The sequence below is a fragment of the Nesoenas mayeri genome (genome assembly GCF_963082525.1).
Source record: "Nesoenas mayeri genome assembly, chromosome: 9".
Taxonomy (NCBI): Eukaryota; Metazoa; Chordata; class Aves; order Columbiformes; family Columbidae; genus Nesoenas; species Nesoenas mayeri.
The window spans coordinates 4,367,500-4,379,927 of record NC_137557.1 but is presented as its reverse complement, the minus strand read 5'-3'; the positions used below and the strand labels follow the sequence as shown (position 1 = coordinate 4,379,927).

The 12,428-nt window shown below is 42.7% G+C and overlaps 1 protein-coding gene across 1 annotated transcript in view; it reads right to left on the bottom strand.

Annotated features, from left to right (window-relative positions):
- Positions 1 to 12,428, bottom strand: part of LOC308043529 (uncharacterized protein) — a gene marked incomplete at both ends in the record, with an annotated part of 193,895 nt that overhangs the window by 23,612 nt on the left and 157,855 nt on the right. The window contains 5 exons of the mRNA XM_080349686.1: positions 444 to 572; positions 5,318 to 5,446; positions 8,764 to 8,895; positions 10,954 to 11,082; positions 11,979 to 12,110. Coding sequence (XP_080205812.1) covers positions 444 to 572; positions 5,318 to 5,446; positions 8,764 to 8,895; positions 10,954 to 11,082; positions 11,979 to 12,110 — 651 coding nt within the window. The remainder of the gene's footprint in view (positions 1 to 443; positions 573 to 5,317; positions 5,447 to 8,763; positions 8,896 to 10,953; positions 11,083 to 11,978; positions 12,111 to 12,428) is intronic.

Below are 12,428 nucleotides of genomic sequence, written 5' to 3'. Positions count from 1 at the left end.
TAATCTGTCAGTTTATAATAGATGATTAGATGAGATACACCAGAAACAGACATATAACATTTCATCTCTTAATGCTGCACAAAAATAAAAAGCAGAGATGCGTCATATGGCAGGAGACAGCTCAGCTATTTAAAAACTGATGCTTGTAACGTTTGACAAGTGCCAACAGCAGTTAGAAAAAAAAAATGAAGTTGATTATTTACATAGCTACCAAAAATCATTCCCTTTTTTGGCATCTTTGGAAAGGAATGTGACCTAAATCTAAAATTGTACCCGGGGAGGTCATCCCTCTTTCCCAGCAGTGTGAGCACTGCAGGGCCAGGACAGCAGGGGGATGCTGAGCGCAGGGTGATGCTGAGCATAGGGGGATTCTGAGCCCAGGGGGATTCTGAGCGCAGGGGGATGCTGAGCGCAGGGGGATGCTGAGCGCGGGTGGTACCTACACTGCTCGCAGGTCTGTCCCTGCCAGCCTGGGAGGCAACGGCAGGTTCCCACGACATGGTCGCAACCAGCAGCGTTCTTGCAGTTGCACACCTGGTGGCAGTCGAGCCCAAAGAATCCATCTGGACAAGCTGAAAATGGAAAACAGACATTTTTAGCAGAGTTCCTGTTGTGGGTTTTTTGTGTGTTGTTTTGTTGGTTTTGTTTTTTTGGTTGTTTTTTTTTTTTTTTTTTTTAATAAACTCCAGCTTGTAGATCCAAAACCAAAAGGCACTGCTGATCTTTTCACAGATGCTTTGTCACTTGTCACTCCGTGATGACGCTTTAGAGCCAAAGTTGCTTCCAGGGTTAAGCCTCAGCATTTCTGCTCTGTGCACCTCAGCAAAGCCCACCATGACCCATTTTATGCAAGCAACGGATTTCTGCATAGCGAAAGACAGCTGAGAATATATTAAAAAGCCATAAAACAGGAGAGAAAATGGATTCACACATGCCAGTACTTGTGCTTCTGTAATGGACAGAGGAAAGAAGAAATTATTCAACATACTGCAAGACCAGGGGGCCATCCCTGCTGATCTCCCCATCTTTTGAAATGCAAAACTCATGCTCTCATTTACTCTCCTGACACTTTTCTGAAGATTTTTTAACAGTGAACACAAGACATAGTGTTGCAATTCAGTGCTGAAATGAAAACCTGCAAAGAGACTGAGTAGAGAAAACCAAGTCAAATTAAGTGTAGCAGTACAACTCCAGGGAGCTGAAGGAGATACTATGCAGAGTTAGAAAAAATAATTAGGAATTATATTGCCTTAATTTAACTTCTCTGTCTGCATATATATGTATTTGTGTTGACATCATGTAAGTACATGCATAATTATGTTCTACTACACAATAATAAACTTGTAGACATACAATTGTATGTCATTCCTTCCACAAAACCCCTGAATCAGTCTCAGGAGCGACAGCACTCATTAAATAAGCAGTTATTCAATAAAACTTAGCTCTGTATCCTCCTTCTTCAATATAAAGTCATATTGAAAAAAAAAATTCACACACTTCTACCATGAAATCAGAACAACTGGCTTCCCAATAGAGTCTTATGACTATTATTATCAGCATATGCACTACCCAGTGATGCTCTGCACTAATTTCACAGCCCTCCACCAGGTCAGAATGTCACCGTACCCATACGGATCTTCCACTGTTAGGCTCTCCTGCCCTTTTTCCTGCCTTGTTTCTTTTTCATGCCCATGCTTTTTGTCCCATTTTACTCTTACTGCCCATTCCACAACTGTAAATTCAGTCCTCTAACAGAAAGAACTGCTGTCTGCTTTGGGTACAAGCAGGGAAAAATTCACTATCTGTAGACAGAGGCAAACCTAGACCTTCAGACAGCAACGACAGTAACATAACACATCTGCCACATCTGCTTTGGCTTCTCTATTCTCAGAGCTCCTGCTCAGCTTGTGAGCATTAATATATATGATTGTTTCATCTGCTCAAAACCAAAAGGCTGCTCCTCCCTTCATCCTCTCCAGACTTCAGCTTCTCCTCTGGCATAAGAAAGATTGCAGGCTTACTCCACTTTCCAAGTCTCAGAAAAACAGAAAAGTGCCTCATTCTGTTCCAAAACTGTAACACATCCATCAACCTCTGCTCAGTTTGTACTGGGGTGAGAACTGTTATCAAGTTGTAAGGAAGAAACATCAGCACATGGTTTCAATCTTTACATCCTTATTTATTATGTTTCAGTAGCACGTATGGCACAGCAGCCGAGAGAGGACTTCTGCTTAACCCCAGGTGACTTCAAAGGCTGAAAAAGTTTTTGTTTGTTTAATGTAGGAACTACACAGCATTGTCAGGTATTCCTAGATGTGCACAGTATTTCTTTTTCCCTTTTATCTTACTAAAACGGAAATCTTGCTGGGCTATATTATGATAATGATTAACTGCTGAAATCCCAAGAGAGAAGCCCAGTCAGCCTGTCCTGCGGTCGAGCTGATGCAGACCGCAGTTCAGCTGCAAATGTTGAGTGCTGAACGTCACCAGGGCTATACGCTGCTGTTATTAATGCAACAATTAATAAACATACTGCAGGAAAAGTCCAAGACTTCTGCTGCCTCCAGTTTGTGGGCTAATTGTGTGGCATTTTGGGATATTCAGTCAGATCAAGCAGCGAACCGGATAATTCTTCTGTTGGTCTGATCCCGTAACTGGAAACATGCCTTGGGTCATACAACACACACCAGAGAGCAGCGAGGAATGAAATTAAACAAAATTACAGTACAGTGAAGAAAATCACAACCTTCAAAGCGGGAGCAGCAGATGCTCAGCACTTTACAGAATTAAATCAATTATAACAATTGCCTTCTCAAACAGGAGAGGACCAACCCTGGTGTAGGGCAGGGTGACTTAGTTTGCTCGGTGTTTTTTTTCCTGGAGAAAATGCTACCCACATTATCTGTGTCTTAACAGGATAGCAAAAGGATTTCCTAAGCCACCTTTTGCTATGATTACTGCCCTTGCACAGTCCAGGAATGCAGAGGTATTAATTGCTGCTTCAGTTCAGGAGCAGCCAGAACTCCATGTGTGCCTCAGGTACCTTCTCCCCAGGCATGCAACATTCTTCACTCAGATAAGAAAGATTCCTAGCGGCATTGCTAGTAGCATCACTCTCAAAGAACTGTGAAAAATGATTCATTTTCCTTTGGTAATGCTAGACCTTGTGAAGAAATGCACATTATTTTTCAGTGTTCTGGTTGTATCACTTGCTGCCTTCAAGGAAATGCAAAGGAAGTGAATAAAGAACATGGAAATGGCCACTGATGTGATGTTTTGCAACGGGGACTGGCATGTAAAGATATAAAGCCTTACTTCAGACTGAAGGTAGCAAATTAATGAAAAGGAACAGCTTTACTTTTGAAAAAAGAAAACCAATCGCAAAAAACACTCAACGGTGAATTCTGGGACTGCTACAATTTGAGTTTGAATCTGGACCCCCTGCTGCCACAATGCAGAATAGCAGAAGCAACAACTGCGGGTTCAAGTGCACTCATTGTGCAGGACTAATATTAACATTAATGTTGATTATTAATATTAATCAGTATTAGATTTTGTAAGGTACTGTCCTCTCCTAGGACTCTGAACTGCAAAAGTTTCAGTTCAACATTCCTGTGACGATGGAAAAGTCCTTCCTGGCCATGGGATGAAGCATCAGCAGTATGGGAGAAGTCCAAGGCAGCTCTGCCACACGAGGTCCCGGTCTCTGTGCTCTTGTCAGCAAAGCACAGAGCTTGGCCAGTGTGGGTGGATGCCAAGACGGCCAAAAGCACATCCCTGCCAGAAGGAAACCCTGCCAGTCTCCGAGTCACTGAAACCAGAAGTGCTACAGCTCCTCAGAGAAAAGGTGCCAAGAACGTTCTACCAAGGGCAAACCACCCACACATTTTTCCTCTGTCTTCACCTTTTGGAAGCAGCCAAACTGTTCTGGCTGAACTTTCCTATGTGAAAAGGTAACACAGGCTAGCTCGGAGCAAACAGGCTGCCTGCTTGAGAGAAAACATCTAGTAAAGCGGATCTTATGAAAACAGTAAGGTCATGAATGGGATGCGCTAAATTCTGCTCTCCCCTCCACAATCTTCTTTCAGAAACTGAAAAAGATAAAACTGTCCAACATGACTGATTTGGAAGCAGAGACCTTTACTTTTCTTTCCAATAGGTGTCACCCAGGCTTCTCTGTATTGCTCACACCTACTGTGGCAAAGGATATTCATCCTCTTTGTCCCCATTTTGATTCCTGCTGGAATTAATAGATTTATAGCATAATACAGTCAACCGTATTGCTCTTCTGATTGAAAAAATAGAATTTTTTTTTTTAAAAAAAGGATAGACTTACGAAAGCAGAGTTCAAGTAAATAATTTTAAGGAAGGACGTAGTGGAGATATCATAAATTACGATGTACAATTTGCAGCAGAACTTTGAAAAGAGTATTTATGCTGTGTAACAATTCCTGGGAAGAATGAGAGGGGAAGAACAAGCCATATCTGAACTGCAGCAGTGGGGTGCTGTGGTACAGGGGAGGCTGTGGAGTGGATCCCTTCCCATCAGAGGGCAGCAGCCGCCTGTGAGTGCTGCTGCTTCCCTCAATCAGTCTTTGTAAACTGGCTGATAAAGCTGCTTTCTAAGCAAAACGATTGTGACTTTGGTTTAACGGTCTTCATTTGTGGATTCTTAAATCATTTCCACTTCAATAACTTTCATAATGTCTGACTATGTGCTGTTTCTGTGGTATTCAAGACTGTATTTTTTACGATCTGCACGATGATGTAGCACAATAACCTCCTTAGATGGTGCCCAAGAGTGATTCCCAACAAGGTATCTAAGGAATCCAGTCCAACCTTTCCATCACTTTACCAAATGATCAGGTAATCAAAGATGATCTCTTGGGTTTATTAAAGTTAAAAGTATATCTGTTCTTAAAGAGTTTCTTTGGGAAGATGCACAGATCCACATTTTTCTGCAAAATGTTTCAGAGATGCACTAAGAACAAGCCAGTCCAAGGCAGGACTAACATCTTTCTGCTCAGTGTTAACTGTAGTTAAGGCTCTGCTTACAAAGTGTCTTCATAAAGATGTGATATAGTAGGGGTCTTAAGCATGCATCTGATTTTAACCACGTTAAAACAATGTGCCCAACACTACACACACACCAAACTGCTTTGTTGAGTTAGGATGGACACAAACATTTCAGTATCGTCTTCCAATTAAGTTTAAAGGTTTTTTTTAGATCAGGCACTGTAAATTGTAAAACCAGCTTTCTGCATTAAAAAATCCAATCTGCATAAACCCGAAAGGGACCTGGGGGGAGCATCAGTACCTCGTTCGCAGAAGGTTCCCGTCCAGCCCGCCGCACAGGTACAGGCTCCGCTCGCGTGGTCGCAGGCAGCTCCGTTCTGGCACTGGCAGCTGGACCGGCAGCTCGGGCCAAAGCTTCCCTCGGGGCACCCTGCAGCCCAGCAACCAAAACCAGATCATGGGTTAATGCTGGAGCAGGTCAGGAATCAACGGGGAATTTTTATGTACATGGGAATTCCTACTATTTCCAAAAAAAAGAATCAAGGCATAATGGTAATGCCTTAAAACTGATGTGATTAAGTGTTCTCCTTGGGGTCCAGGTAAGTTGGGCTGTTTTATTAAGGTCTATTTTAGAAAAACACCAGGGTGCTGAAAGACTAAATTCTGGACAGAAAACTAATATCAGAGGATACTTGCAAAGTCTGCAACTTCACAGGTTCTGCTTGATGACACTTTGCATGCTGGTCTGGAGTTGCTTACGTTCATATCTCCCCTGAGACTTCATCAGCCAGGAGAGAGAAAGCTCCCTGCTTCTGCGCTTCCTTTTGAGGCCCTATCCTCTGTTTTCCTGCAAATCCTCTTTCCCCAGAAAGCTGAAGAAAATATGAAACATGGTGGCTTCCTCTGGAAAGCTCTAAATTGAATGCTGCATCTTTTACTTTCAGGCTTTGCTTTGAAAAATTCAAGCTAAACCATAATATCTGGGGGACAGATTAACAATTACATTTCCACAGTAGTTAACGTAAGGAGTTTTAAAAGATTTGCATGGTACTTACTATCAGAAGGAAACAACATTTGAGAATGAAAATAATTTCTTCCAGGATTAAGGAAAATCAATTAAGAATAAAGCCAGTTGCCTAATTCACACTAGATATTTTGGACAGGCTGAAATATAGTTATATACTTGGCTAAACACAATATTACAAGGCCTCCACTCATGTTTGAAGGTCATGTGAACTCCTCTCTGAACGAGTTACATAGATTATTACCAGATTTCTTTTAAAAAGTTGTATGATTTTAGCATTTACATCAACGAAGTGATTTTCAGGAAATCTGGAAAGAATCACAGAGAACAAGAAACAATGAGGATCCTCAAAGACAACTCTATGGCTGCAATAAAGGGGTGGGTTCGGCGCTGCGTGTTTGGTACCAAAGGCGGGCTGTGATTTGAGCCAGAGGGAATTCTGTTCCTCCTGCAGCTCAGCGACTCTCTACTAGTTGAAGCCAATCCCTGGATTTCTTATAGAAACTATAGGTTGGGATGAGAGACAGAAGGGTAGCAGGGTACCTTCAGTATTTCTTTACTTTCAACCACCTGTATCAGCAATAGGCCTCTGTTTAAATGTGGAGTTGTTTGGATATATTTTCTTGCACCTACAGGTGAAATTCAGTCCCAAGGTTGAACTGGTGCAAAATTCCATCTGCATCACCTCGTGTTCCCAAAGCTGCAGAACATCGTGCATCGCGTCTCCTACGCCACTTTACAGAGTGAATACATAGAAGTGCACTTGTGTCTTAAAAGCTTGTTCCTGCTTAGTGTTTACTTTTCACTTGAAATTTCAGTTAGAGTCCAGAGAATCTATGCAAAGAAAACTATATTCCCGTGGAGCAATTAGATGTGGGGCTCACAGCTGAACTTTCCTCAAACTGACGGCATTTAGCCTGGAGCTGAGACTTTCAAGGTGACAGCGATGGGTCAGTACACTTCACAAATGGTTTCACGGTCCACATCACAGAGAATCTGCCCTATGCTCAAGCAGGCTCAGGTTTCTGTGATGTGTGCTGAGGTATATCCATCCCGCCGGAGAACATGAGCTGCCTCCAAAGCTGCAGCACGAAGGAGCCCGACCTGCGGCAAGAGGCTGGAGATGCTTCAGGAGAAGATGAGCTCTCCTGGGATAGGAAAGGTAGCAAGACTACCAAGGCAGCATGACACATTTAGCGAAGAATTATGGCTTTCATAATCTTGCAGACATGTATGTGTATATGCATTTTTAGACATATACATATATACATACACACAGGTAGATGTACCAGGGTAGGTTTAGGTTGGAAATTAGGAAAAGGTTCTTCACCCAGAGGGTGCTGGACACTGGAACAGGCTCCCCAGGGAGGTGTCACAGCCCCAGGCCTGACAGTGTTCAAGACGACACTGGACAACATCCTCAGGCACACGGTGTGAACTGTGGGGTTGTCCTGTGCAGGGACAGGAGTTGGACTCAATGATCCTTATGGGTCCCTTCCAACTCAGGACATTCTATGAATTAAAGTGGGGTACAAAGCAGACTGAATAAACCAGAAAAACCACAGACACAACATCAGGGGTTGCCAGGTGTTTCGTCGGTGACAATGGCTTCGCTGATTAACTTGCCAGAGAAGATTACAACCGGCTATTTGGCTACTTTCTGCCCGCAGAGATGCTGTTTTAAGAGAGGTCAAGAGTGAAAGAGAAGCAGAGCTGGCAGCTCTTTCGCTGGGAGCTGGTCTTCCCAACTAACTGTCCTTCCATTCCATCTGTGCCAACAGCAACAAGAGCTGTAAGATCAACTTTCCAGGGATTTTTTTCGTTTTAGGTCACCATTCCAGATTAATTGTTTTGACATTTCTGCATGACACTCACAGTTAATTCTGCCTACACTGCTGAGACTCTGGTAGTTACATCTGTGCTACTGTAAGACTGTTAAACAAGTAGATAAAATACTTAATTTAATGACATTGAGATGATGATGATGATGATGATGATGATTAGCTTAACTATGCAACTTGTTGCCACAAGATGAAGTGGGTACCAAATATTTGCATGGAATCAAAAAGAAAATAGGCACATTAATTGGAAAAAAAAGAAATCAAGTTGTAGTAAATATAGAGATATTGCTTCTGTCTCAGGAAGCTCTGGAATGACAAATTGATGAAACCTGGGGAAACACATCAGGAATTATCTATATGCCTGTTTTTATCCTCTTAAGGCATCTGCTATTGACCTCTGTTAGAGACAGATTAGTGGAGATCATGGGCCTCTGGAGAGACCATTGTGCATTTTTGTTGTTAATAAATAGAGGACTCTAAATCCTCTTGATTTTGCTTCTGTTATGTACATGTGCAGCAATTCTATAAGCCTGGCCTTAAAAATAAAGATTGATGAAGAAAAATTGCAGACCTAAAACTGGGTAAATAAAACCGATATGGAAACTTTCATGCCACAAGCCAAATACACATCAATCCTGTCACTCACACAAGGTATTAACATTAAAAATAGCTGTTGAGTCCAAAACAAGTCTGAAAATAACTTTTCTGGAATTCAAATTAGGGAAACTATGTAACCGCGGTGAAAGTCGAGAGCCCTGCGAAGCGCTGGGCAGAGTGGAGGCGGCGCAGCCCGGGGCTCTTCCTGGAGGGAATTATCCGGAAAAACACCATTTCCGCCGCTCGGTTTTGCAAATTCCCTGTGTTGACAAAGTGGTAACTTACTCTGTTCACAGTGTTTCCCGGTGAATCCCGGTTCACAGAAGCAGGAGCCAGTGACTGCATCGCAGCTCCCATCGCTGTTGTTGCAGACACACGTGTTTTCACAGCGCTGGCCCCAACTGCCACTATTGCAGGCTGTGACAAAAAACAGTATTTACATTAAGAACCAACTTTGAGCTCAGCTAATGGATTATTTTACATCTAAATGAGACAACAGTAAAGATGCAAAATGGCCTCTCAAGACACAGGCGCTCTGGACCAGACTGTCAGCTGCAGCACGGGGCACAAATCAATGGAAATAAATACGATTTTTGCTGATTTACTACGGCTGGAAGTAGGGCTCTGTAGGCAGACATTATGCCATCCACATAAAACTAATTAATCATGTCAATCCATATCAATCAATCCAGAGTCACCAACGCACACTTTCATGGAAATAAAATATCAGCTGTTGACTCACTTAGCAAAAAAGTGCATAATCAGAGTAGCAACTGGGTAAAATCAAGATGGATTTGTGAGCATCCTCCATAGTTTCCCCAAAATACTGGGAAATACAACATGGACACTGGCAGAGAAATCTCACATTCTTTGTTAAAGCAACACAGAATCACAGAATCCCAGAATGTCAGGAATTGGAAGGGACCTGGAAAGCTCATCCAGTGCAATCCCCCCATGGAGCAGGAACACCCAGATGAGGTTACACAGGAAGGTGTCCAGGCAGGTTGGAATGTCTCCGGAGTAGGAGACTCCACAACCCCCCTGGGCAGCCCGTTCCAGTGTCTGTCACCCTCACTGAGAAGAAGTTTCTTCTCAAATTTAAGTGGAACCTCTTGTGATCGAGTTTGAACCCATTGCCCCTTGTCCTATCATTGGTTGTCACCGAGAAGAGCCTGGCTCCATCCTCCTGACCCTCAACCTTTATATATCTGTAAACATTAACGAGGTCACCACTCAGTTTCCTCTTCTCCAGCTCCAGAGTCCCAGCTCCCTCAGCCTTTCCTCATAAGGGAGATGCTCCACTCCCTTCAGTATCTTTGTTGCCCTAACATACTGCTTTTGTTCTAAAAATCACCTAACCTTGACATGATTATGACAATGTACCACAGCATCTCCTGCTTTTCTTAGAAGAATAAGGATTAAAGTGTCAATTAGGGCAACAGAAACCTGGTTTTGTAGTTGGGGATTTGTTGCATGCTCAATCTGCAACAGTTGGAAGAACATAGACATCTCTGCAAAACAACTTTTCTTGTATCTTATCCTGAGCTGAAATAAAAGCTTTCCTTTGCCATGGTCTCTCAATTCTTTTGACAACTTAGAACATTATGGAAAGTCATCTAAATGGCTCTATACATTACCAACTGATTTGATTTTTAAAATATGCATATTGCCGGAAACTTCAAATTTTCCCAGAATTTTCTCCAGTACAAGCCCTGAGAAGCCAGGTCCAAAACTTACTGCTGTCAACACTGGCAATTCATTTTTGTGATTTTATATGTTTAAGACCAAGTCTAGAAAGAGGTTTGCATTCAGTTGGCTTTTTGCAAAAGGGATCATAAAGAATTGAGCAGAAAATATGTGAAAAAGGAAAAAATCAAGCAGGATGGCTTAGCATTTATACGGTGTTATTCAAGAAGGACAAATCTGCACTCTTACACAGCCATCAATACCAAAAGCAATGCTAAAGTCAACAAAAGGATGCTCTGCTCTTCCAGGGAACAGGATTTCTCCCAGCATTTATATTCACAAGTAAAGTTGTGACCTTAAGACCCACAACTGTACACGTCACTTACTTGTTGAATAAATCTCCCCTCAACGAAATGAAAAAAAAAAGAGAATTAATCTTAGAACTAATCTGCTCTGAAAATGAAAAACAAAACTGTCTGTCAGTCAAAATGCTGACAGGACAGATGGTATTGGGCAAAGGGATCCATGGTGTTGAAATAAGAGCTTATATCAATACTTTGCGCTTCATCAGCCATCTATTTCAATACTTTGAACCTAGATAATTAAGGATTATAACCACCCAGGCTGTGCAAACCCATAAACACACAATTTCAGAAGCAATAAGATTAGCAAAAGTATATTAAAAAACTGTAATAGACTAAGAACAAACAGAGCTGGTTCTTACATTTGCAGTTAAGTCCCTGGGAGAGATACCACGTGCCCTATGGAGTAAATACGCCTTTGACTTACGGTGTTTGCAGTCGTGGCCAGTCCAGCCGGGGGGACATGTACACTCTCCGGTGATGTGGTGACACTCAGCACCGCTGCTGCAGCTGCATAACAGCAGGCAATTTTGTCCGTAGTAACCATTGGGGCAGGCTGGAAACAGATGAGCAGACTGCAATTTCACCTAGATAATAACTCAGGCACGGACAGATCTTTTCAAACAAGACAGCAACAGCTTGCCCCCTAAAACATGCATTAGCTGAATGCAGAAATCAAAATGGCAAAATGAAAGAAACAGCTGTAATTTGTATACGAGGTGTCTAGGGCCGAGGTCTGAAAAGCGAGAATAGCTTGAGTGACTCTCAGGTACCTTTGCACGTCAGGATCAAGCAGTGGAAGAAAAAACCTCTGTCAAAAGTGATTTTGTGACTAACAAGGAGAACAAATATGCTACCACTGAGGTTTTGCATGAAGCAGCACTGCCTCTGAGAGCCCGTCTATGCCAGCACCACAGCCACACTGAGCAGTCTTTAATGCCCAGAGGCTGGATAAGGAGCCATGTCATGACAGCACAGACCAGTCGCTTGAGCATATTCCCATGGTCTCTGGTGGATCTGCAGAGATAGCACTGATACTACTCCTTCATCCTCACAACTATTTAATCTTAAATTATATACATCGAGGAGTGTTGCTCCAAACATAACCCAAGAGCTGCGTCATATGGGTCGGTTGGTCAGCACCTCTTGCCAAGCAGCCAGCATTACAATGCAAGTATTGTGGCTGTTACACATTGTCTTCCTAAGTATACATTGCCATATATTAGGTGTAATGATAACATCAATTTAGGATCAAGTTTAGCTTGTCATCTGCATTTATCTGTAATCTCCCCCTGGTAAATCCTGTCAAACACAACCTGGGGAATTCCTGAAGCTGAAAGATAATTTATCTCAGATCAGCGTGTCTAATGTAACAAGCATCTCACAAAGCAGCAAGAAGGCAGAAATCAAACTGACTCTTTTTTCATGGAGAAGGCTGGTGTGAGGACTTACACACAGAGCAGGATGGCCCCGTGTAGCCGGGGGGACAGTCGCAGGCCCCAGTTTCTCGGTTGCACTGGCTCCCGTTGGCGCAGGGCTCACAGGAGGACTGGCAGTCTGGTCCCCACCGGCCAGCTGGGCAATCTAGGAAAAAAAGCACACAAGATGCTCGCAATGCCATTTTCAGTTGCACAGCAGATTTCTGCTGTTACCTTGAAGAACTAAAAAAATAATAGTAAAACTAAGCGGGATAAAGGATTGTTATATTATCTCTACAGACACAGAGCACTTTCACAGTAAACACACTCCTGTGCTGCAGCATGCAAGAACACATCTAAAGAGAGATCCAAAGGCTCTCTTCCAACTTCCATCACTGTGTGTCTGTTTTTTGGTTTGGTTTCTGATACAGTAGCACCAGGACTGTTTGGATATATCTGAACAATTAACTCCTGCTCTCAGTGA